Source organism: Carettochelys insculpta, chromosome 8 (assembly GCF_033958435.1).
Source record: "Carettochelys insculpta isolate YL-2023 chromosome 8, ASM3395843v1, whole genome shotgun sequence".
NCBI classification, from domain to species: Eukaryota; Metazoa; Chordata; order Testudines; family Carettochelyidae; genus Carettochelys; species Carettochelys insculpta.
In genome coordinates this window covers 74498803-74523850 of record NC_134144.1, presented here as the reverse complement: position 1 = coordinate 74523850, position 25048 = coordinate 74498803, and the positions used below count along the sequence as shown (strand labels likewise).

Below are 25048 nucleotides of genomic sequence, written 5' to 3'. Positions count from 1 at the left end.
GGGCCCCAGTGCTGGCCCCTTCATCCCCTGTCCTGTGCTGGGGGGGCCTTGCTGCCACCCTCCCACCCCCCACCAGCCCAGGGTGAGGGCAAACCTGCTGCCATCCCTAAGCAGAGTGGAAGTAAGTTTGGGGGGATGGGATGACATGAACCCACCTACCCGGAGTCTGGTCCATTGCCTGCGGGAGGTCCCTGGGAGTCCCTGGAGGAAGTTGTAGGGCCGGGGCCTGGGGCCCCGTGGGGTACGGGGGGGTCAGTGGGATCTGAGATCTCCCAGGACCCCCTGGGCAGGGATGTGGGGTACACGTGGGATCAGGAGGTTGGTGTCTTGGCAGAAGGCGCAGGGACTCGGGAGACTGGGGCGGGGACACCGTGGGGGGGTCAGTCCAGGTGTATCTGCACGGAGAGCTTGGGGGGGGTCCAGTCCCGGGACGGGGGGCGGTGCGGCGTGCGCCGCGCCTGGCATGTGACGGGCACTAGGACCCAGCGGGAGCCGGCAGGGCCGCGCCGCGGTGTGCGCAGCTGGGCTGTAGCCGGAGCGGGGCCCGGGACAGGGCAGGTGAGTGGGGGGAGTTGGTGCTCGCGTGGGGCGGTCCCCGGTGTGGGGCAGGAGGCCATGGGGGGCGGTTCCCAGTGTGGGGCAGGGGAGACTGGGGGAGCTGGTTCTCCCGTGGGGCTGGAGGCGGGGCCGGTCCCCGGTATGGGGCTGGGGGCCATGGGGGGCGGTCCCCAGTGTGGGGCAGGGGAGAAGGGGGCCGGTCCCCGTGCGGGGCTGGGGGCTATGGGGGGCGGTCTCCATTGTGGGGCAGGGGAGACTGGGGGAGCTGGTTCTCCCGTGGGGCTGGAGGGGGGGCCGGTCCCCGGTATGGGGCTGGGGGCCATGGGGGGCGGTCCCCAGTGTGGGGCAGGGGAGAAGGGGGCCGGCCCCGTGCGGGGCTGGGGGCTATGGGGGGCGGTCTCCATTGTGGGGCAGGGGAGACTGAGGAAGCTGGTTCTCCCGTGGGGCTGGAGGGGGGGCCGGTCCCCGGTATGGGGCTTGGGGGCCATGGGGGGCGGTCCCCAGTGTGGGGCTGGAGAGGGGGTCTGGTCCCCAGTGTGGGGCTGGAGAGGGGGTCTGGTCCCCAGTGTGGGGCTAGAGAGGGTCTGGCCGGTCCTCCCGTGGGGCAGGGGGGCTATGGGGGCGGTTCCCAGTGTGGGGCAGGGAGGCAGGGGAGAAGGGGGCCGGTCCCCGTGCGGGGCTGGGGGCTATGGGGGTGATCCCCATTGTGGGGCGGGGGAGGGCCGGTCCCCGTGCGAGGCTGGGGGCTGTTCCCATTTTGGGGCAGGGGAGAAGGGGGCCGGTCCCTGTGTGGGGCTGGAGGCTATGGGGGCGGTCCCCGTTGTGGGGTAGGGGAGAATGGGGCCGGTCCCCGTGCGGGGCTGGGGGCTATGGGGGGCGGTCCCCGTTGTGGGGCAGGGGAGGGGGGCCCGGTCTGGCTGTGCTGGGGCCCGGCCTGTGCTCACCCTCGGGGCTCCCCTGGGTCCCCGGACGCTCTCCGTGCCCATGTGCACAGTGATTATGGGCTTCCTAGGGGTGCCAAGGGGACTGGGACCCCCAGGGCACAGCTCGCCCCGCCCTGCCCCCCACAGCGCTGGGGCCTTGGCCTGGCCAGTGTGGAATCTCCCCCCGAGCGCCTGGCCGTGCCCCCTGGCGCTCGGCTGCAGGCTGCTGCCAGCTCACTCTGGCCGGGCTCGACGCAGTTCTCGGGGGGAGCCTGGCGCGGTGCAGAGGCTGGCGCAGCCAGGGACCTGCGAGTGATCAGCTGCACGTCCTTGCAGGGCTGGTGACAGGTGCCCGGCCTGGCCTGGCCTCCCTTCCCAGCCACGTTGTTCTCGGGTAGCGGGCCGGGGTACCGTGGGCTGAGTGCGGGGCAGGACTGTGCCCTGGTGGGTTGCATGGGTTTGGTTTGGAGCAGTTACCAGCGCCAGGACAGCGCGTGAGGCCACTTAAAACCCCGGGTGTCTCTTGCCCGTGCTCCTGACGGGACAGCGTGCGAGAGCCAGCCCGGTGCCTGGTGCCTGAGTGGAAATTGGCCCTGGGAGCGGTCGGTCGGTTCCCTTGGCACTCTGCCCCGCAGCGCTGCGAGGGGCTGCCATGCGCTTGCTTTTGCGTTGCCCGCCCGCCTTCGTGCTGTTGCTCTGGGGAACGGGGCAGAGAGCTGGGGGTTGGTACTCAGCCAGCAGCCTGGCTGCCCTACCCTGGCCCAGTGTGGGGATGTGCCCAGCTGGGGAAGCTGGATAACTGGTCACTCCCCAGCTTTCAGAGGGGGCTGGGCCATGATCTCTGCAGGATGCCTGTGGGGCGGGAGGCAGGCCAGGGACCCGGTTCCCTCCCTGCCCCTGCCAGGCACGCTGGCCGAGAGGTGCTGGTGCTGGTGCTGTTGTGCCACGCACGTGCATCTCCTGGGGCTGCGTTGCCAGGGTGATGAGTGTGGTAGGAAAACCTCCCCGGGAGAGAGGCTGCGTGTGTGTGGGAGTGGGCGTGTGCGTGCTCACATCGGGGCTCTGCACAGGCAGGCTGGTGTGTGTTTGCACCCCTCAGTGCACGTGTGTTCTTGCACTACTCTGCAGCAGTCAGTGTGCAAGGGCACAGCCACAAGTGTGTGTTTGCACACCTCGTTACCAGGCGTGCTCACGTGTCTCTGCTGGCTCATCAGTGTGTATTTACACACCTCCATGCCGTGGTGCTCACACACCCGTCTGTATGGGCCAGTGGATGGCGATGTGGGTGGGGGTGTGGCAGTGGTGTGGGTGGGTGAGTGGGCAGCAGTATGGGCTGAGGTCAGCGGGGGGTGGTGAGGGCCGGCGGGGGGTGGTGAGGGCCGGTGGGTGGGGCGGTGGACAGCTGAGGCCGGCCAGGGGTGGTGAGGGCTGGCGGGTGGGGCGGTGGACAGCCGAGGCCGGCGGGGGGTGGTGAGGGCTGGCGGGTGGGGCAGTGGACAGCCGAGGCCGGCGGGGGCTGGTGAGGGCCGGCGGGGGATGGTGAGGGCCGGCGGGTGGGGCAGTGGACAGCCAAGGCCAGCGGGGGCTGGTGAGGGCCAGCGGGTGGGGCGGTGGACAGCCGAGGCCGGCGGGGGGTGGTGAGGGCCGGCGGGGGATGGTGAGGGCCAGCGGGTGGGGCGGTGGACAGCCAAGGCTGGCGGGGGATGGTGAGGGCCAGCGGGTGGGGCGGTGGACAGCCAAGGCCAGCGGGGGATGGTGAGGGCCGGCGGGTGGGGCAGTGGACAGCCGAGGCCGGCGGGGGGTGGTGAGGGCCGGCGGGGGGTGGTGAGGGCCAGCGGGTGGGGCAGTGGACAGCCGAGGCCGGCGGGTGTTGGTGAGGGCCGGCGGGTGTTGGTGAGGGCCAGTGGATGGGGCGGTGGACAGCCGAGGCCGGCGGGGGATGGTGAGGGCCGGCGGGGGGTGGTGAGGGCCAGCGGGTGGGGCAGTGGACAGCCGAGGCCGGCGGGGGGTGGTGAGGGCCGGCGGGGGGTGGTGAGGGCCAGCGGGTGGGGCAGTGGACAGCCGAGGCCGGCGGGGGGTGGTGAGGGCCGGCGGGGGATGGTGAGGGCCAGCGGGTGGGGCGGTGGACAGCCAAGGCTGGCGGGGGATGGTGAGGGCCGGCGGGGGATGGTGAGGGCCAGCGGGTGGGGCGGTGGACAGCCAAGGCCAGCGGGGGATGGTGAGGGCCGGCGGGTGGGGCAGTGGACAGCCGAGGCCAGCGGGGGCTGGTGAGGGCCAGCGGGTGGGGCGGTGGACAGCCGAGGCCGGCGGGGGGTGGTGAGGGCCGGCGGGGGATGGTGAGGGCCAGCGGGTGGGGCGGTGGACAGCCAAGGCCGGCGGGGGCTGGTGAGGGCCAGCGGGTGGGGCGGTGGACAGCCAAGGCCAGCGGGGGCTGGTGAGGGCCAGCGGGTGGGGCGGTGGACAGCCGAGGCCGGCGGGGGGTGGTGAGGGCCGGCGGGGGATGGTGAGGGCCAGCGGGTGGGGCGGTGGACAGCCAAGGCCGGCGGGGGATGGTGAGGGCCGGCGGGGGGTGGTGAGGGCCGGCGGGTGGGGCAGTGGACAGCCAAGGCCGGCGGGGGGTGGTGAGGGCCGGCGGGGGGTGGTGAGGGCCAGCGGGTGGGGCGGTGGACAGCCGAGGCCGGCGGGTGTTGGTGAGGGCCGGCGGGTGGGGCAGTGGACAGCCAAGGCCGGCGGGGGATGGTGAGGGCCGGCGGGGGATGGTGAGGGCCGGCGGGTGGGGCGGTGGACAGCCAAGGCCGGCGGGGGATGGTGAGGGCCGGCGGGGGGTGGTGAGGGCCGGCGGGTGGGGCAGTGGACAGCCAAGGCCGGCGGGGGGTGGTGAGGGCCGGCGGGGGGTGGTGAGGGCCAGCGGGTGGGGCGGTGGACAGCCGAGGCCGGCGGGTGTTGGTGAGGGCCGGCGGGTGGGGCAGTGGACAGCCAAGGCCGGCGGGGGATGGTGAGGGCCGGCGGGGGATGGTGAGGGCCGGCGGGTGGGGCAGTGGACAGCCGAGGCCGGCGGGGGGTGGTGAGGGCCGGCGGGGGGTGGTGAGGGCTGGCGGGTGGGGCAGTGGACAGCCGAGGCCGGCGGGGGGTGGTGAGGGCCGGCGGGGGGTGGTGAGGGCTGGCGGGTGGGGCAGTGGACAGCCGAGGCCGGCGGGGGGTGGTGAGGGCCGGCGGGTGTTGGTGAGGGCCAGGGGATGGGGCGGTGGACAGCCGAGGCTGGCGGGTGTTGGTGAGGGCCGGCGGGGGGTGGTGAGGGCCGGCGGGTGGGGCAGTGGACAGCCGAGGCCGGCGGGGGGTGGTGAGGGCCGGCGGGTGGGGCGGTGGACAGCCGAGGCCGGCGGGTGTTGGTGAGGGCCGGCGGGTGGGGCAGTGGACAGCCGAGGCCGGCGGGGGGTGGTGAGGGCCGGCGGGTGTTGGTGAGGGCCGGCGGGTGGGGCAGTGGACAGCCGAGGCCGGCGGGGGGTGGTGAGGGCCGGCGGGGGCTGGTGAGGGCCAGAGGATGGGGCGGTGGACAGCCGAGGCCGGCGGGGGGTGGTGAGGGCCGGCGGGGGCTGGTGAGGGCCAGTGGATGGGGCGGTGGACAGCCGAGGCCGGCGGGTGGTGCCGTGTGCCAGTGCCAGGCCCGCGCTGAGCTGTGCTCTGTGCCGTTGTCTCCGCAGCCTCTCGCCGGCAGGATGGGGGCCCTGGGCAGCTACTGCGAAGCCAACAGCAGCATCTCGCAGGCCTGGACGCAGCAGGGGCTCTCCCCCTGCTTCTACTTCACGCTGGTGCCCACGGCGCTGCTGAGCCTCTGCCTGCTGCTGGGGGCCCTGCAGCTGGCCTGCTACGCCCGCTTCGGCCGTGCCATGGAGCCCAAGCACGTCCCCCGCTCCCGCCTCTACCGCGGGCAGCTGCTGCTCTCCCTGCTGCTGGCGGTGCAGCCCCTGGGCGCTCTCCTGTGGCAGGCGCTGGAGCCGGGCCCCCTGCACGGCTACGTGGTGCTGTACGGCTGCCTCTCGGCCGCCGGCTGGGGCTGCACCCTCGGCCTGCTGCGGCTGGAGCACACCCGGGTGCTGGCCCAGGACAGGACCAGGGGCCATGGCACCGTCCTGCTGCTCTTCTGGGCGCTGGCCTTCGCCGCCGAGAACCTGGCCCTGGTGTCCTGGAGGAGCCCACTTTGGTGGTGGGCCCTGGCAGACGCCCACCAGAAGGTAGGTGGGGAGCCGGGGGCTCTCGTGGGGCTGTACCCCAGGGGGGACGGGAGCAGGGCCCCGCGGCACTGCAGAGCAGAGCCCTGTGAGCCCAACAGTCGTACCCCTGGCCTGGAGCAGCCCCTAACGCCGGCCCACGGGGCCTGTCCAGCCCAGCCGGTGCCGAGCCTGAAGGATCGCCTGGCCGGCTGCTCACAACTTGCCTCGTCCCAGCCAGCTGGCAGTGGGGGTGCGGGGTGGTCACAGGCAGTACTATGGGGGGCTGCGGCATGGGCCAGTTGTGCAAGGGCAGCTGGGAGCTGTTAATTCCAGTCTGACTCCAGCCTCTGCCACAGGGCCGTGCCCGGCTCGGGCTGGCGGGCCCCGAGTGCCAGGGCCGCTGACGATGCCAGCAAGGCTGTCTCCCGGCCTGGAGTTTGTCCTGCTTTCCTGTCTGTGCTGGTTGTAACTTGGCCCCTGGCACTCGCCCAGCTCCTGCCCCCGCCTCCTCCCCCCCCGGCATTTACCTGCCCCCCCGGGGCGTTAACCCCCCCCTGGCCTTTACCCCCCCCCGGGGCGTTACTCCACCCACGGCAGCCACAACAGCTGCCCCGGGGGAGGCAGCCCTGTTTCTCTGCCCCACGCTGGGCCTCTGCTGAGTCACGCAGGGTGGAGCTGGCGGGGGGGCAGGCACGTGGGGCAGGGCCCAGCTGGCTGTTTTGCTGAGTCACTGCCGGGAGGTTGGGGGAGCTGAGCTGCTTTCTGGGTCCCTGGGGCTGGACATGGGGTCCCCTTCCCTGCAGGGTGCCTGTTCCCCTCTGTGCCCAGAGGCAGGGGGGTGCCGCAGTTCCCCCCGCTGGGGGTCGGGGTGTCTGTCCCATCTCCCTAGTCCTGCTGTGCCGAGGGGGCTGGTACCCAGGAGCATGGGGGCTTTAGGTCCAGTGCCCCCCTTCAGCCATCTCAGGGCCTGGTCACCACAAATCCCTCTGGGGTGGGCCCCGGCTCCCCACACCAGCCGCGAGGTGAGCTTCTAGAGGACCCCCCGCTGCACCCCAGTGTGGGCCAGCTGCCAGGGGCCCCCGCAGCACTGGCAGGGAGGTGATCCCCGGGGCCCAGACCCCCCTGGACACAAAGGCAAGAGCCCAGCTGGGGGGGAGCAGCCAGGACAGGGCATGGCCCCTTCCCCGCCTCCTGGGGCCCGAGGGCCTCGTCACGGGCCCCAGCCCTTCCGTCGGTCGGCGCGCCAGGGCTGGGCTCAGCTGCGGGCCCCAGGCCGGAGGCGCCCACGTGGCACCAGACCCCTGGGCCTAAGGAGCCCGCCCGGGGAAGGCTTGGGCCAGCGGTAGGGTCCCGTGGGGCTCCAGCTCCCCTCCCCGTCCAGCCCGGGTGAACGGCTCCTTGTCCTGCCCTGGGAAGCGTCCCGTCCTGCTGGGCTCTAAGCCGGCGGGTGGGGATGGCAGGGCTGATCCGGGGCTTCCTGGCAGGTGCAGTTCAGCCTCTGGGTGCTGCGCTACGTCAGCACCTTGGCCCTCTTCGTGCTGGGGATGAAGGCCCCTGGGCTGCCCCACAAGCCCTACATGCTGCTGGTGAACGAGGACGAGCGCGACGTGGAGAACAGCCAGGTGGGTCCCTCGGGCGAGGGGCGTCCCTGGGGCACGGCTCAGTGCTGGGCGTGTGGGTTCTGCGACCTGGCCCCGCTTGGGCACAGGGAGCTGGGAGGACCTAGCCTGGGGGTGAGCGGGCGGGAGGAAGGAGCCTCGCCCCAGCCTGGACTGAGCTGACCTGTCCCCGGGGGTGAACCAGCCCCAGGCTTGGGGGCAGCTGGCCCCAGGGATGGGCAGAGAGGCTGACGGGGCCCATCAGTGGTTTGCAGGGAGCCCCGGTCACCAGCTTTGGCACGCAGATGCAGCCCCCTCCTGAGGCCGGGAACGTCACCCAGCCCTGAGCCGGGCAGCCAGCTGCCTCCCCAGGGACCCTTGCTAGGCTCCAGCCCCACGGCTGGCCTGGGCAGGGGGGGTGCAGCTGCCATGCTATAGACCGCAGGGGGGGTGGAGGGGTGTGGCCTGCCTCGGCGAGGATGTCCTTGTGTCCTGGTACGGCCCGCAGGCCCCCACTCCTGCCCACGCCCAGCCCCCCACGCCCACGCCCAGCTCCCCTCCTCTCCTGCTGCCCACGCCCAGCCCCCCTGGTGCCCACGCCCAGCCCCCCTCCTCTCCTGCTGCCCACGCCCAGCCCCCCTCCTCTCCTGCTGCCCATGCCCAGCCCCCCCCACTCCAGCTGCCCCACCCCACACTCTCCAGCCACACTGCCCCATGCCCAGCCCCACACTCTATCTGCACTGCCCCACGCCCACCTCCAAATCCAGCTTCACATTCAACTTGGGGTCCTGACTCAAAAGGAGCCAGGAGGGTTTCAGGTTATTTTCAAGGGCTGCGCTCTCACGGCCCTGCTGATGGTGGCCACCCCGGTGCCTCCCTGCTCCGCCAGCCCCCGGCTGCCTCTTAATCCCATGTGCCCCTGAGCAGCCCTGGTAGCTGCAGGCTCTGCCTGGGCCCAGGCCCAGGGTGGGGCTCTGGAAGAGGAGCCATGGCGGGAAGGGCCTCTGGGTTTCCAGGCCCAGGATTGGCCTGGGGGTGCAGGGGGGCAGCGCTGAGCAGCGAGCGAGAGACGGTGCTGGTTGGTGCCAGCTGCCCGGAGCTCCCCCTCCGGCACCCCTGGGAGCAACAGCAACTGGAGCCCTGATCCTGGCACCGCAGAGCGTCCCTCCCCTCCCACACACCGGGGCGCTCTGTACCCCCGTGCGCTGCTGGGTTCCCCCCCGGCGCCAGGCCCCCCCACCCCGGTCATGGCTGGGCTGAAGGGACAGACCCGCCCCGCGGGGCGCACCCCCTGCTCACCCCTTCTTCTCTCAGCCCCTCCTGCCAGGCTCCCGCCAGAGCCGCTCCACCTGGCAGGGCCTGGGCAGGAAGCTGCGGCTGCTGGTGCAGTACGTGTGGCCTCAGGGCAGCCGCCGGCTGCAGGTCCTGGTGGTGTTCTGCATGGTGCTGATGGGGCTGGAGCGCGCCGTCAATGTCTTCGTGCCCATCTCCTACAAGAACATCGGTGAGCTGGGCTGGGATGAGCTGGGGGCCGGGCTGGGCTGGGGGCTTGGGCCAGGGGCCGGGCTGGGGGCCGAACCAGGCTGGGCAGGGGGCTTGAGCTGGGGACCAGACTGGGCCGGGCCGGGGGCCGGGCAGGGGGCTCAGGCCGGGCAGGGGGTCGGGCTGGGGGCCGGGCTGGGTTGGGGGCTTGGGTCAGGGGCTGGGCTGGGGGCCGGGCTGGGCTGGGGGCTTGAACTGGGGACCAGACCGGGCTGGGGGCTGGGCAGGGGGCTCGGGATGGGGACGGGACTGGACTGGGCTGGGCAGGGGGCTGGGCCGGGGCCCGGGCAGGGGGCTCAAGCTGGGCAGGGGGCTGGGCAGGGGGCTCGGGCTGGGGGCCGGGCCGGGCTGGCTCACTCCCCCGTGGTGCTCGGGGTGCTGATTCAGGGCCCCCCACTAGCCCCTTTGTTCGCTGCCTGGCCTGGAGCTGGGGTGGGCGCCATGCGTGTTGGGTGCAGGGCGGTGCTGCCAGGCTCCCCCACCCTGAGCCAGGTCTCCCGTCTCCCCAGTGAACGAGCTGGCCGAGGGGGCTGCCTGGCCCACGCTCGCCTGGACCATCTGCGTCTATGTGCTTCTCAAGTTCCTGCAGGGCGGAGGTGCTGGTAGGACCTGCGGGGGGCCACTCCAGGCTGGGCTGGACCATGGGGTTGGGGGCAGGGGCGCGGGCCTGGGCGTGAGCCCTGGGGATGGGTGTTGGGGGGCTGGGGGCTGGTGGAGGTGGGGAAATGCTGCCCCTAGCAGGCAGTGAGCAGCGCCCTGCACTCCAGCCGTTCCCGCCTCCTCCGGCCGTGGGAGATCCCCGGGCTGGGCCTCTCGAGCCCCCGGCCCGGGTGGGGTGGCCCAGGGCTGGGTCTGGCAGAGCTGGTGGCATTGACCTGGGTTCCCAGCGACTCTTCCTGGCCCCTTCAGTAGCAGCATTTCCAGCTCTGGAGGAGAAGTGGGTCTGCCCCATGGGAGCTCATCCCCTGAGCAGTCAGCAGGTTGGTCTTTAGCGGTGTGAGTGGGGGAGTGGGGGTCCTTCCGATAAGGGACTTAGCCAGTTCGTCTCTGCGACCGCAGGCGTGTGGGCACCGGCAGAGCCCGGCCTGGCCCTGGGTTACGCTGTTCCGCGGAATGAGTTTAACGGGTCTCGTCTCAGCTCGCTCAGCCCGTCCCGTTCTGCCCCTTGGCCCCTCGGTTAAACATCACCATGAATATTCCCCATCGACCACGTTCAAAGGAGCCCCCAGCGTACGCGGCCGCGGCCGCCCGCCAGGAACCCCCGGTCAGCGTTCCCAGCACAGCGAGAACCCGGCTGCAAATCCGCAGCGACTGGAGATGCTGAGCTGCGCCCCTGCCCCTGCCGTGGGGCTCTGGCCACCCGCTCCCAGGCGGGGGCAGGTACCTGTACACGGTTTCTTTCCCTGGTGCCTCTGAGGAGCCTCACCCCGCACGGACTCTGAGCCGCGGTTCTGCGGCCCTGGGTTGCCTCAGTTTCCAAAACACTTGTCGGGGTTACAGCCGCGCGCGTGAGACGTTGCTCTCGCCCACGAACACCCGCGCGCTCCGTCCGGCTGTTCTTACCCCTGGGTGCTCCCCCTAACTTCTCTGGTCAGGTGAGCGAGACGGGAGGGGTGGAGCCGGGCACTGCCCATGCGGCTCCGTGCTCTGGTGTTGTGCCCAAGGGTCCTTGTAGCAGGCCGGGGGTTCTGGGCACAGCTAGAGAAATCACTCCGGGGTAACTGCTTAAAAACCCGGCCCCTCCCAGCCCAGGCTGGGATCTCCTTCTCTAAGGCAAATCCAGCCGGCCACCCCGGCGCCTCTGCCAGCCCCCCGGCCAGCCCGAGCCACACAAGCAAACCCCCAGACTGCCCAGCTGCTGCACCAGCCCAGACCGACAGCCCCCAACGTCAGGTGAGAGGCTCTTAAGCCTCTTTCACCAACAACACGCAGATTCTTCCAGCCCCAAAGGGCCCAGCCCCAGACCCTGGTCAATATATGCTTGGACCTACCCAAACAACACGCCCACCGGTCCTGGAGATCTAATACCTAAAGATTTAGTATAAAAGAAAGAGCAGGGTCAGAGAGAGGGATGGTTACAGCGACACTTCACATCCGTCAGCCACAACCACTGGTGCAGCCAGCGCTGTTATCTGCTGATTCCTGAGAGTCTCTGAACGTCCATTTCAGGTCACACAGTTTCAGTCACTGGGGTACTGTAGGTCCGGCCCGCTGGGGCCCACATGCTGGACATGGACCTTGGAGACCAGAAGACCAAACATCCAAGGTGGACCCTCCAAGTCCACGTCACGGTTCTCTCTTCTCTTGTGTCCCGTGACAAAGCCCTGTCTTCTTCCCATAGGCCCTTGTGGGTCCGTCCCCACCTGACCCAGGTGGGCTGTGGTGGCAAACGGCCATTGGGTGAATCCCAGGGGACAGTCTGATTTCTGGTGGAGCTGCTCCTGTGGTTTAGCTCAGGATTCGGTGTCTGAGCACCTGTTCGTTCACCCTGGCCCGGGCTGAGCTCACACCTCCCATTGTGAAGCTGGGCACTCAACCATTGCCGCAGAGCTCAGTCTCTCACCTTTGCCCGCGTGTGTGACAGGCAGAAGTAGCGCACACAAATTCAGGGCATGAGCAGCTTTCTCTGGACACCAGGACAACGTTTGGGGCCAGTAGCCACGCTGGGCGTTCGGATGGCCTGGAGACCCAGTGTAAAAATCCAGGCGCGTAACAGTCCCCCTGCCAGCCCCCTTGGATTTCCAGGGGCGTGTGTCTCGCGCAGATCTGCACCAGTCTGTCCTCCCAGGCACACGCAGGACCTCTGCCCTCTCGCCTGCGTCTCCGCCGGCCCTGCCGGGAGCCTCTGGGTGCTGCCCCGTCCATCGTCTGCTGGGGCTTTGCCTCTGCCCCCCGAGGGCGCTTGTGTTTGACCCCCGCGGGCGTCGGTACGTCTGGCCTTCCGCACGTCCCTCTCCTTGGGGCTGGCCCTTCCTCCCTCCCACTGCTGCGGCCTCCGGGCCTCTCACCCTCCCCAGGCGCTGGGATGGGCCGAGCCCGGGGGAGAGCTCCAGCGGGCACCAGCCCGGCCCTATGAGGTGCGTGTGACTCGTTGCAAGGCGGGGGAAGCTGTGCCGGGAACGGACTTCCCGGCGCAGAGGGAGAGACGCCCCGCGGGGCAGCGGGAGGCGAGGGACGGACTCGGTACCCAGGTTCCCGACGCTGAGCGAGGCTCATCCGCCCGCCCGTCCCCAGGCTCCAGCGGCTTCATCAGCAACCTGCGCACCTTCCTGTGGATCCGAGTGCAGCAGTTCACCAGCCGGCAGGTGCAGGTGCGGCTCTTCGCCCACCTGCACAGCCTGTCCCTGCGCTGGCACCTGGGGCGCAAGACGGGCGAGGTGCTGCGCAGCGTGGACCGGGGCACCAGCAGCATCAACAACCTGCTCAGGTGCGGTGGGGCGGGGGTCTCCTGGGCCCCCACGCCCCTGCCCTGGGGGGCCGCGGGGCACTGGAGGCGGGCGGAGGAGGAGCAGTGGGGGAAAAGCAGAGGGGTGGGCGGGGATGGGCGGGGGTGGAGGGGGCCATGAGGTGGGGGGAGGTGGTTTGGGGCAGTGGTGGTGGGTGTTGGCGGGCCCATAAGAAGGGGGATGTGTTCAGGGTAGGGGGAGGAGGGTGGGGTGGGCAGGGCCCTGGGGCGGGAGGGGTTGGATTGGGGTGGGGGGGTTGGATCGGGGAGGGTGTGGGGGGGGGCCCTGGGGCGGGAAGGGTTGGATCAGGGAGGGGGTGGTTGGATCAGCGTGGGGGAGCTGGATCGGGGAGGGGCCGGGGGGGGCCCTGGGGCGGGAAGGGTTGGATCGCGGAGGGGGTGGGGGGGTTGAATTTGCGTGGTGGGGTTTGATCGGGGAGGGGGCAGGGGGTTGGATTGGGGAGGGGTCGGGGTGGTTGGATCGGCGTGGTGGGGTTGGATCAGGGAGGGGGCAGGGGGATTGAATCGGCGGGGGGGTTGGATGGGGGAGGGGGCGGGGGGGTTGAATTGGCGAGGGGGCAGGGGGGTTGAATCGGCGGGGGGGTGTTGAATGGGGGAGGGGGTGGGGGGTTGGATGGGGGAGGGGCGGGGGTGGTTAGATCAGCGTGGGGGGGTTTGGATCGGGGAGGGGCTGGGCGGGAAGGGTTGGATCGGGGAGGGCGTGGTGGGGTTGGATTGGCGAGAGGGCAGGAGGGTTGAATTGGTGGGGGGGTGTTGAATGGGGGAGGGGTGGGGGGTTGGATTGGGGAGGGGACGGGGTGGTTGGATCGGCGGGGGGGTTGGATGGGGAGGGCGTGGGGGTGGTTAGATCAGCGTGGGGGGGTTTGGATCGGGGAGGGGGCGGGGGGGTTGGATCGGGGAGGGGCTAGTCCGCTAGTACCGCTGGGGGTGACCCTGAGCTGACGCGACCCTTCCCTTCCCCCCCACCAGCTACATCATCTTCAGCATCTTCCCCACGGTGGCCGACATCGGCATCGGCATCGTGTACTTCAGCTCCGCCTTCAGCCTCTGGTTTGGCCTCATCATCTTCGTCTGCATGAGCCTCTACCTGAGTGCGTGCGGGGTGGGGGGCGCTGGGCGGGGGTGTTGGAGGACACTGGGGGGGCGCTAGACGGGGCGCTGGGGGGTGCACTGGGCAGGGGTGCTGGGGGGGCACCAGGGGTGACGCCTGACCCCCCTCTCCCTGCAGCCCTGACCATTGTCATCACCGAGTGGAGAACCAAGTACCGGCGGGACATGAACTCCCGCGACAACGAGGCCAAGGCCCGGGCCGTGGACTCGCTGCTCAACTTCGAGACGGTACCGGCCTTGGGGCGCCGGGGCCAGGGCACTGGGGCAGCTCTCGCGGGGGGGCCAGGGTGGGATGGGAGCCCAGCGGGGGAAGGGGGGTGGACCCTTATGCTGAGCTGAGCGGGGGCTGGGCCATGGGTTTGCGGGGCACTGGGATGGGAGGGGGGGCGGAACTGGGCCGGGACCCGGTGGCGGGGGGGAGGGGACTGGGCTGTGACCCGGCGGGGGGGAGGGGGGGACTGGGCCAGGGCCCGGTGGTGGGGGACCGGGGGGGACTGGGCTGTGACCCGGCGGGGGGGGAGGGGGGGACTCTGCCGGGGCCCGGTGGTGGGGGACCGGGGGGGACTGGGCTGTGACCTGGCGGGGGGGGAGCGGGGACTGAGCCAGGGCCCGGTGGGGGGAGGGGGGGACTGAGCCGGGCCCGGTGGCGGGAGGGGGGGACTGGGCTGTGACCCGGCGGGCGGGGAGGGGGGGACTGGGCCGGGGCGCGGCAGGGAATGAGCTCCGGCTCCCTGTGTGACAGGTGAAGTACTACAACGCCGAGAGCTACGAAGTGAATCGGTTCAGTGACGCCATCCTGAAGTACCAGGTGCTGGGGGTCGTGGGGGCTCCTGTCGCTCACCCCCTGCTCGGGGGACACTGTTGAGAAGGGCCCCTTGTGGGGATGCCCCAGGGGGCTAAGTGTGACCCCTGCCTGCCCCACTGCCCCGCAGGAGTCCCATCCAGCCGCATCCCCTGGGGTGCGCAGCAGGCGGCTGCGGGGCAGGCTCGGCTCGGCTCGGGGTGGGGTGGGGTGGGGGGCGCTGTAGCTGGGGGGCCCTGAGTGTCCCCCTGCCCCGGCAGGTCTCGGAGTGGAAGGTCAACGCCTCGCTGGCCCTGCTCAACCAGACGCAGAACCTGCTCATCGGGCTGGGGCTGCTGGCCGGCTCCCTGCTCTGCGCCTACTTTGTGACCGAGAGGAGGTTCCAGGTGAGCCGCCCCCGCCCCCGCCCCCCCCGGCTCGTCCTGCCCCCGCCCCGCTGCGCTGGGGGGCCTGGCCCAGCTCTGACGGGCCTCTCCCCGTCCCCTGCAGGTGGGCGACTTCGTCCTGTTCGGCACCTACATCACCCAGCTCTACACGCCACTCAACTGGTTTGGCACCTACTACAGGTAACACTCGCCAGCCATTGGTCCAGCTAGCCCTGCGGCTCCGCCCCCCTGCTGCACTGGAACAGGCCATTGGTTCGGCTAGCTCTGCGGCTCCGCCCCCCTGCTGCACCGGAACAGGCCATTGGTCCGGCTAGACCTGCAGCTCCGCCCCCCTGCTGCACTGGAACAGGCCATTGGGTCGGCTAGCTCTGCGGCTCCGCCCCCCTGCTGCACCGGAACAGGCCATTGGTCCGGCTAGACCTGCGGCTCCGCCCCCCTGCTGCACCAGACCAGGCCATTGGTCCAGCTAGCCTGGGAGCTCCCTCCCCCCTGCTGCACCGGAACAGGCCATTGGTCCGGCTAGCCCTGCAGCTCCGCCCCCCCTGCTGCACCAGAACAGGCCATTGGTCCGGCTAGTCTGGGAGCTCCCCCCCCCTGCTGCACCGGAACAGGCCATTGGTCCGGCTAGACCTGCACCTCCGCCCCCCTGCTGCACCAGACCAGGCCATTGGTCCGGCTAGACCTGCAGCTCCGCCCCCATGGCAGATCAGCCCCTCTGGTATTTCACAAATGGGAGGGGCACAGACATGTGGCCCCGCCCCCTCGTCACCTGCCCGCCCTGTGCCTGCAGGATGATCCAGACCTCCTTCATCGACATGGAAAGCATGTTCCAGCTCTTCAGCGAGGAGCAAGAGGTGGGTGCCCCGAGCGGAGCCCATAACTGCCCCGCCCCCGATCTTAGCTCCGCCCCCTGATCTTAGCTCCACCCCGGCAGGCGCTGTAACTGCTCCGCCCCCAACAGGGGCCATAACTACCCTGCCCTCAGCTCCAACCCCAGCAGGTGCCATAACTGCCCCGCCCCCGATCTTAGTTCCGCCCCCAGGACAGTGGGACCCCATCCACCCACTTCCTACCCCACCCCTTTCTCCCAGCTCCACCCCCAGGAGGTGGGTGCCTCTCTCCAGGGGATCAGCTACTCCGTTCCACAGAAAATGGGGGTCACCCCCCTGCGTTGCAGCTGGTTTGGCCCTGCGGGTGCGTTGGCTCGGCATGGGGCCCGGCGGCACCGGGACGGGTGGTGCTGCAGTGGGTGCAGGGCGGCGAGGCTGCTTGTCTGTCCGGCAGGTGAAGGACGAGGTGAACGCAGGGGCCCTTCACTTCCGCTCGGGGCTCATCGAGTTTGAGAACGTGCACTTCAGCTACGTGGACGGGTACGGGGCCAGCCTGGGGATCGGGGTGGGCGGCGTTGGAGGCCACAGGCTGCAGCGGGGCTGGGGGGAAGGCTAGGTAAACGGAACAGGGCTGGGGTGTGCAGGTGGAGGGGGAATGCAGCGGGGCAGGCGTAGGGAGGGGCGTGAGGGGTGGAGTGGGGCACGGGGGGCAGGGGGATGCCGGATGGATTGAGGCACAAGGGGCAGGAAAGGGGAGGGGGGTGTGGGGCAGAGTGGGGCGCGCAGGGGGCAGGTGCCTGGGTGGCAGATACATGAGACAAGTGCAGTGTGTGGTGCGGGGCCCTGGCGGCTGGGAAGGGGGGATGGGGGCCCGGTGGGATGGGGTGTGTATATGCTGGGTACCAGACCTGGGTGTGGGCCCTTCCTGGCAATGGCTGGGGCCCAGCCCTGCAGCTCCGGGCGCCCCCGCTGAAGGCTGTGGGGAGGAGCCACTGAACCCCTCTCTCCCACCAGGAGGGAAATCCTGCAGGACGTCTCCTTCTCAGTGATGCCCGGACAGACCCTGGCCCTGGTGAGAACAGGACCTTGGCCCTGAGAGCTGGGCAGATGGGATTGGCAAATGGCTATTATAGGAACCGGTCCGTATGGAGCCTGCCTCTGCCGCCCGCCCCTCCATCTCCCTGTACCCCCTGTACTGCTCTGCAGAACGGTCCCGGGGACCGGTCCGTATGGAGCCTGCCTCTGCCGCCCGCCCCTCCATCTCCCTGTACCCCCTCTACTGCTCTGCAGAATGGTCCCGGGGACCGGTCCGTATGGAGCCTGCCTCTGCCGCCCGCCCCTCCATCTCCCTGTACCCCCCTGTGCTGCTCTGCAGGAGGCTGTCAGACTGGTCCGTACAGGGTTTCCCTTTTCTGGGAACACCAGGGGCCCCCTGGCTCAGGATCTTGGGCTGGTCCACACAGCACCAGCACCGCCTGTCCCCAGCACATGGCGCAGCATCTCTGCCCGCTCACCCTTTGTGCTCTTGTGCCAGGTGGGCCCCTCCGGCGCCGGGAAAAGCACCGTCATCCGCCTGCTCTTCCGCTTCTACGACGTGTGGGGCGGCTGCATCCGCATCGACGGGCAGGACATCTCCAAGGTGAGAGGGGCCGGGGGGCTGCCGTCAGGGGCAGCCAGGGCACAGCTCTCGCACAAAGTTGCCGTCTCGCTGGCTGCCACCGTGTGGTGGCATCGGCAGCTGCTTTCCCAGGTGCTTTCCTGGTGTCCCGGCCCAGCAGTCCCCTGCCAGGGTGTAATATTGGAGGCTTCTCTGGCACCGCTGAGAGGGCCAAGCCAGGGCCAACTGCATAAGCCAGGGCTACGACCAGCCCCAGACTGGGGTGGTCCACAACAGGGCTTCAAACCGTCACACCGACTCGGCTGTCACCACACCGCCCAGCCAGGCCTCCCACCAGCAACTCCCGCCCACGCTCCCGCTTCCCTTGGGCCACAGCCCGTCCCCTCCAGTCCCACCAAATCCGAACACGTTCTTCCGGCCACATCCCCGGGTCAGGGTGTACCGGCACGGGTGCCAAGAGCGGCGTGTGAGCCGGTTTCCTTCGGCACACGAGGTGGGAGCTCAGCCCCTCTCCCCCACGCAGCGGGGAGCTTGCTCAGAGCCAGGGCCCTGTGGATTAACAAGAGCCCAGCCGATGCTGCTGCCCCCGCCCGACTGGTACGGCTCTGCCTCGTCACGGGGTTGTTAAAGACGCCGCTGTGAGCAGGGCTGTTGGTGACTTTAAAAGTGTCACCGGCGCGCGGCCCGTGCAGCGAGCTGCAAAGGTCCCGTTCCGGCCTGCGCCCGGCCTTCGCTTGTGCCCCCAGGAGCTCACTGGCGACCCCGGAGCATCTAAACTCTGCCCCCTCCCCCACCCACCCGCAGGGCCCTGCTGGCTCTTTCTGGCTGGTCTGGCCCCCCGGGTGCAGGGCCGGCCTGTTGGCTGCCGCTCGCGGGGAGCTGGGGCAAAGGGGCAGTTTCTGTGCTCCTGCCTGGAGGCCCTGTGCTGCGGCTTCTGCCCACGTGCTCTCTGGGCACAGACGGTGCCGCCTCCTGGGGGCCTGGGCCGAGCGCATTGGCAGGAGGGAGCCCGGCCTACGGGGCGGGTGAGAGCCCTGGGCTCCCCCATGGGCTGAATCCAGCCAGGAGCCCCGTCCCCCAGGGTGCTCTGGGCACAGCAGGCCCAGCCATGCCGCGGCCCCCCAGCAGCAGCTGCACAGGGACTCAGGGACCTGCCAGGCCGCCTGCATCTCGGCCCCTGGGCTAGCCCCCGCCCTGGGGCAGCGCTCGGAGGAGGTGTCGGTGTCCCCAGCCCCGGGGGCTCGGCCTGCATGGAGGGGCTGTGATGGGGTTCAGGGGTCCCCCTGCACTGCACCCCGTCCGCTGGCAGGAGTGACTCTCACTCAGCAGGTACAACAAGAGGTTTATTAGCCAACAAATGCCCAGTTTCTCACAGAAGCGACAGTACAGCAGCCAGAGACAGTCCTTCCAACCCGTCCTGGGGAGAAGACCCCGAGGGGTGCCCCTCTGGGGTGAAGCTTCCCCCTCCTCAGGCTGGCTGCCTTCCAGCTCCTCTTTCCCCAGCCTCTAACTGCCGTTCCCCGATTCAAAAACCAGCTCAGCTCCTCCCTGCTCTTTGTTCAGGGCAGAGGTGTTACCTGCCAGTTGTAGCCCCAGGGTCATCCTTAGCCGCTGGGAGCTGCTCTGCTTGTCTCTCACATCCAGCCTGACTCTCGCATTTGCACTCCCCACCACTCCATCACAGGGGCTTTCCCAGCTTCCAGGGAGGGGCAGATCCCAGCCTGCCATGGGAAGGGGTCAGGTGGCAGATCGGCTCCCAGCCTGGCCTCAGTTAGGCAGAAAGGGAAGGGGAGGGCCGGGGGGCCCAGGCAGCCACATCAAGGGGTTCCTGTCATGGTGGCGTTCGTCATCTGTGCCCTGCGGGCAGCCAGTGGCAGGGATCCCAGTTACAGGTCCCTGAGACTGGGCCTCCCTGGGGGGCCTGGCCCCGTGGCTGGGGCCCTCACCGAGTGAGTGCCGTGGGGCTCTGGGCCGGGAGTCCAGGGTCTGGGGGGCTCGAGGGTGGGAGCTGGCTCAGCTGCTAGCAGGGCTTGGCGCTGCCCGGGCCGGGCGGGCGCTGACGGGGCTGCCCTGCAGGTGACGCAGGCCTCGCTGCGTGCCCACATCGGTGTGGTGCCCCAGGACACCGTGCTCTTTAACGACTCCATCTGCAACAACATCCGCTACGGGCGCAGCACGGCCTCGGACGAGGAGGTGCGCCAGGCCGCCCACGCCGCCGACATCCACGACCGCATCCTCTCCTTCCCCGAGGGTGAGTCCATCCTGCAGGGCCCACCAGGACCCCCCCGCTGTCCCCTCTGAACCAGCTCTGCTACCGGTGCCAGCTGCTCTCGGCGGGGCGATGGGCCTGGTTGGCCAGTGCCCTGGCAGAGCCGGTGGAGGGCACACCTGGCGCTGGGGCCCATGGGGCAGGGCGGGCATGGGGGCAGCTGGGTGCTCCTGGCGAGGGGCTTACAGGGAGAAGGGAGCAGCCCTGCGTGGGCAGCGTCTGATTCTGCGCCCGCAGGATACGAGACCCAGGTGGGGGAACGCGGCCTGAAGCTGAGCGGGGGAGAGAAGCAGCGCGTGGCCATTGCACGCACCATCCTCAAGGGCCCCCAGATCATCCTGCTGGACGAGGTAACACTGGAGCCCGGCCCCGCGGTGACCCCACTGCCAACACCCGCCTCCCTGCTCCCACAGGGCCCCCATCAACCCTGCTCTGCCCCACTGTGGGCAGGTTCTGCCAGCTTCCTGGCATGGGGCGGGGACAGCTGGGAGCGGGGCAGGGATAGCCTGGCGTGGGGCAGGTACAGCCTGGCACAGAGTGGGCACAGCCTGGCATGGGGCGGATACAGCTGGGAGCGGGGTGAGGGCGGGTACCACCTGGCAGCACAGCCGTCCCCCTCTGTAATGCTTTACTCTGTAGGCGACGTCCGCGCTGGACACGGAGACGGAGAGAAACATCCAGAGCTCGCTGGCCAAGGTCTGCGCCAACCGCACCACCATTGTCGTCGCCCACAGGTGGGCAGGGGCTCTGCGCCGGGGGGGCACTGGGGGAAGGAGGGCCAATTCCCCAGGGTGTCACTGCTCCCCTGGGGTGTAACGAATGTGGCTGCATGGGGGGTACCCCCTGTGCCCCCCCTGCTCCCTGCAGTGCTCTGCCCCTAGTACCACGCCTGAGCCAGCACTGAGTGGGAGGTGCCCCTCACTGCCCCCCGCTCCCTGCAGCGCTCTGCCCCTAGTGCCACGCTGGGGTCTGTCTGGCGTGAGGCTGTGGCTGGGGATAAGGGCTGGAGCCCGGCGGAGGGCGGGGTGCCCCAGGCCCCGTCACGGGGGTGGAGTTGCTAGCAGGCTGGAACGCCAGGGAAGCCTGGCGGGGCAGCTCTGCCCGAAGCCCTCGGAGGAGTAGGGAGTCCAGCTGTCCCTGGCCCCCCGCCCTTATGAAGAGCCCAGGGCATGAGCTGGGCTGGGGGGCAGAGAAGCCAGACCCCTTTCATCGTGCCTGGTCCAGAGCTGGGCCTCAGCTGGGACACCGGGTGTTAGCTGGCAGCCTGGGGCATGGGTGCCCTTCTGCAGGTGCTTGGCTGTGTCTGGCCCGTGGGCGTGGGGCCCTGGCCAGCAGGGGTGGGGGCGTGGCTGGGAGCGTGACACCCAGGCCAAGACGGGGCGACGGCGGGTCGCAGCCCAGCCCGTACGTAGCGTCGGTGGCTGTGGCTCTGGGCTCTGCCAGCAGGCTGGCCTTGCGCCTGTCGCCTGGCGGGGGGACTTGCTCCTTTGGGGCGGTGCTCACTGCCAGCTGTCACACGCCGCCTTGGGGTGCCCCCGGTCCTGTGCCCCTGAGATAACACCCCAAAAACCCAGCCACCTCCCACTGTCCTGTGTACCTCAGATAACACCCCAAAGAACCAGCCACGTCCCCCCGTCCTGTGCACCTCAGATCTCCCCTCAAAGAACCAGCCAGATCCCCGTCTTCCTATGTACCTCAGATAACACCCCAGCCACATTCCCACCTTCCTATGTACCTCAGATAACACCCCAAAGAACCAGCCACATTCCCCCGTCCTGTGTACCTCAGACCTCCCCCCAAAGAACCAGCCACGTCCCCCCATCCTACGTACCTCAGACCTCCCCCCAAAGAACCAGCCACATTCCCCCGTCCTGTGCACCTCAGACCTCCCCCCAAAGAACAAGCCACGTCCCCCCATCCTACGTACCTCAGACCTCCCCCCAAAGAACAAGCCACGTCCCCCCATCCTACGTACCTCAGACCTCCCCCCAAAGAACCAGCCACATTCCCCCGTCCTGTGCACCTCAGACCTCCCCCCAAAGAACAAGCCACGTCCCCCCATCCTACGTACCTCAGACCTCCCCCCAAAGAACCAGCCACGTTCCCCCGTCCTGTGCACCTCAGACCTCCCCCCAAAGAACCAGCCACGTCCCCCCATCCTACGTACCTCAGACCTCCCCCCAAAGAACCAGCCACGTCCCCCCGTCCTACGTACCTCAGACCTCCCCCCAAAGAACCAGCCACGTCCCCCCGTCTTGTGTACCTCAGATGACACCCCAAAGAACCAGCCACGTCCCCCCGTCCTACGTACCTCAGACCTCCCCCCAAAGAACCAGCCACGTCCCCCCGTCCTACGTACCTCAGACCTCCCCCCAAAGAACCAGCCACGTCCCCCCGTCCTGTGCACCTCAGACCCCCCCCCAAAGCACACGCTTGAGCAGCTCCTTCAGCCTCTAACATCTGAAGGGTTGTTAAGACCAGGGCGAGCGGGATAACTGTTAGCGCCATCGAATTGCGCCCCCCCAGTCACAAAGGCCGTGGGGCCGGCGGCTGCAGCAGGCGGCTCTGGTACCCGTGTCCGGCGTCCATCCTGTGCGGGGCAATCGCCCAGCTCGGCTCGGCCCGGCCTGGCTCAGGGTGTTGGGATTCCGGGCATGTGGATTGGCCTCCAGGGCGGCTTGAGCTGTTGGGGCGCCCGTTCCCAGCCCAGCCAGAGCCTGGAAGGCCACGGAGCACCCCGGGGCGGCCGGGAGACATGGGGTTTGGTGCCAGCTCGGGGCAGCGCACGCACGACTGAGCACCTGTTCCCGTCACTGCCCACTAACACCCCTGCCCCCCGCCCAGGCTCTCCACGGTCGTCAGCGCCGACCAGATCCTGGTTCTCAAGGACGGGCGCATCGTGGAGCGCGGGAGGTAACGGCCTGCGGCCAGCTGACGCCGCCTGGCCTGGGCCTGTCCCTTCAGCAGGGGGGAGTGTGGGGCTGGGCTGGGCCCCGCGCAGGGCCGGCTCCAGCAGAGAGAGGGTGCGTGGGGGGCTGGGCTGGGCCGTACCCTGGGGCAGGGCCAGGCAGCGCCGCAGGGGGCGGAATGGGAGGGCAGGTGTGAGCGGGGGAAGGGCAGTGTGGGGGGAAGGGCAGAGGTGGGCAGGATAGAGCAAGGGCAGGAGAGGCACGTGGAAGCTGATTAGGATGGGGGCGGGCAGGCGGCAGCTGCAGAGGACGGGGTGGGGGTGATGGGGGCGGGCAGGTGGCAGCTGCAGAGGACGGGGTGCGGGGGGTGGGGACGGGGCAGCTGCAGAGGACGGGGTGGGGGTGATGGGGCCGGGCAGGCGGCAGCTGCAGAGGATGGCGGGGGGGGGGACGGGGACGGGCAGGCGGCAGCTGCAGAGGACGGGGTGGGGGTGATGGGGCTGGGCAGGTGGCAGCTGCAGAGGACGGCGGGGGGGGGGACGGGGACGGGCAGGCGGCAGCTGCAGAGGACGGGGTGGGGGTGATGGGGCTGGGCAGGCGGCAGCTGCAGAGGACGGGGTGGGGGTGATGGGGCTGGGCAGGTGCCAGCTGCAGAGGACGGGGTGCGGGGGGTGGGGACGGGGCAGCTGCAGAGGACGGGGTGCGGGGGGTGGGGACGGGGCAGCTGCAGAGGACGGGGTGGGGGTGATGGGGGCGGGCAGGTGGCAGCTGCAGAGGACGGGGTGCGGGGGGTGGGGACGGGGCAGCTGCAGAGGACGGGGTGGGGGTGATGGGGCCGGGCAGGCGGCAGCTGCAGAGGATGGCGGGGGGGGGGACGGGGACGGGCAGGCGGCAGCTGCAGAGGACGGGGTGGGGGTGATGGGGCCGGGCAGGCGGCAGCTGCAGAGGATGGCGGGCGGGGGGACGGGGACGGGCAGGCGGCAGCTGCAGAGGACGGGGTGGGGGTGATGGGGCTGGGCAGGTGGCAGCTGCAGAGGACGGCGGGGGGCGGTGATGGGGCCGGGCAGGCGGCAGCTGCAGAGGACGGGGTGGGGGTGATGGGGCCGGGCAGGTGGCAGCTGCAGAGGACGGCGGGGGGCGGTGATGGGGCTGGGCAGGCGGCAGCTGCAGAGGACGGGGTGCGGGGGGGGGACGGGGCAGCTGCAGAGGACGGGGTGGGGGTGATGGGGCCGGGCAGGCGGCAGCTGCAGAGGACGGGGTGGGGGTGATGGGGCCGGGCAGGCGGCAGCTGCAGAGGACGGGGTGCGGCGGGGGGGACGGGGCAGCTGCACCCCTCAGCCCCGGCTCTCCCGCAGGCACGAGGAGCTGCTGCAGAAGGGGGGCGTCTACGCCGGCATGTGGCAGCAGCAGCAGGCGGGGGACGCGGATGACTCGGACGCCGAGCGCAAGGACTGCAGCACGGAGAAGCTGCCGCCAGCCGCCCGGAAGGGGCCGTGAGCGCAGCAGCGCTGGGACTGGCACGGAGCTGCCCTGGCCCCGGGCGGGCACGTCCCTGCCGGGGGCGCTGCCCATGTGGGGGAGCTGCCTCCTGGCCAGGCACCCGGGAGCAGGGCCCATGGGGCCGGAGAGCGGGGCCTGGGGGGCAGCGCCAGGGCACAGCTGCTCTGGGTGAGGTGCCCAGCAGCGCTGGAGGGAGCTGCTGCCACCCCCGCGCATGCCCTGGGGGGTCGGGCGTGGGGGGCGCCCGAGGGGCAGGTTTAAGGGTTGACGTGTTGTGGCTTGTTACTGAACCGTGTAAACTGCTCGTGGGCAGCTCCGGGCTCCGGCTCCCTCTCTTCCGCGGGGTCGCGGGGGTCGGGCCAGCCCAGCCCACTGGCCGGCAGGGTGGAGGCTGACCCAGCTCCAGCGGGGCTCCCAGGAATCCTGCAGCCACCTGGCAGGGGAGCTCCCGGGGGTGCCCCCGTTGCACCCCAGAGAAGTGGAGGCCAGGCAGCCCCAGGGCGTGCAGACCCCAGCATGGCCGGTGAGCCCCACCCCACAGGGGGGCCTTGGCCTGCCTCTTGCCAGGGACATTCCCTGAAGCCGGGGCTGGAGCCCAACTCGCAGCCCAGGGGGGCGAGTCCCTGGCTTGGGGCTGGTGCCCTGGAGGGGAGGGACTGGTCCCCGCCCTGGCTTGGGGGCCCACCCGTGGTGAGCACCATGGGGGTCACAGGGACAGGCTGGGAGAAGGGGGGGGCAGCACCCCATGGCCCAGCCCCGCCTGCACCACTGCGGGCACTGGCCCCACCCCCCCAGCATCCTACGGACCAACCGCTGCCAGAGCACCTGTGTGGGTGGGCAGCCCCCACCCCAGGCAGCCGTGGGTGTGGGTGGGGGGGGCACACCCAGGGGCCCTGCCAGCGGGCACAGCTGGCACCTGCAGCCACCTGCCCACCATGCCCTGCACGCTGGTCTGCCCCATGGTGCCACAGGGCCAGGTGCTTGCGGGGGGGTGGGGGGCATGGTCACTGCCCTGTGTGCCCCGTAGTAACAGCCACCCTGCCCCAGGTGCCCCCCTGCTCACCCCCAACCCCATTCATGGTACCGAGTGCCCCCCCCCCTTGGGCAAGGGGGCCAGCCCCAGTGTCCAGGGGAGCCCCTTGCTGACCTCCACCTCTGGGGGGCGGGAGGGGCAGTGACTGCCACCTCCACAGTCCCTCTACCCCCGCCCCCAACCACACAGCTGGCTGGACTCAGTGCCCCCAAGGCCATTTCTCCCCCCACCCCCAGCCGGGGGCAGGCACCAGCAGAGCCCCAAGGCCTGTGCCCCAAGCCTGCCAGCCCGGC

The 25048-nt window shown here is 70.4% G+C and overlaps 1 protein-coding gene across 2 annotated transcripts; it reads left to right on the top strand.

Annotated features, from left to right (window-relative positions):
* Positions 1–508: 508 nt before the first annotated feature.
* ABCB6 (ATP binding cassette subfamily B member 6 (LAN blood group)) lies at positions 509–24033 on the top strand. Of its 2 annotated transcripts, none has more exons than XM_075001580.1 (20): positions 509–558; positions 5183–5713; positions 7177–7314; positions 8605–8794; positions 9342–9428; positions 12067–12259; positions 13268–13389; positions 13527–13636; positions 14151–14216; positions 14471–14596; positions 14700–14776; positions 15387–15450; positions 15881–15966; positions 16441–16498; positions 16961–17065; positions 19121–19295; positions 19551–19663; positions 19953–20047; positions 22158–22226; positions 23578–24033. In XM_075001580.1, exons 2-20 carry the CDS (start codon positions 5198–5200, stop codon positions 23717–23719), a joined length of 2532 nt encoding a protein of 843 aa, XP_074857681.1. In that variant the 5' UTR covers positions 509–558; positions 5183–5197; the 3' UTR covers positions 23720–24033. The 2 variants fall into 2 exon arrangements, with proteins under 2 accessions (XP_074857681.1, XP_074857680.1); XM_075001579.1 differs by having other exon boundaries at positions 9342–9434.
* Positions 24034–25048: the final 1015 nt, after the last annotated feature.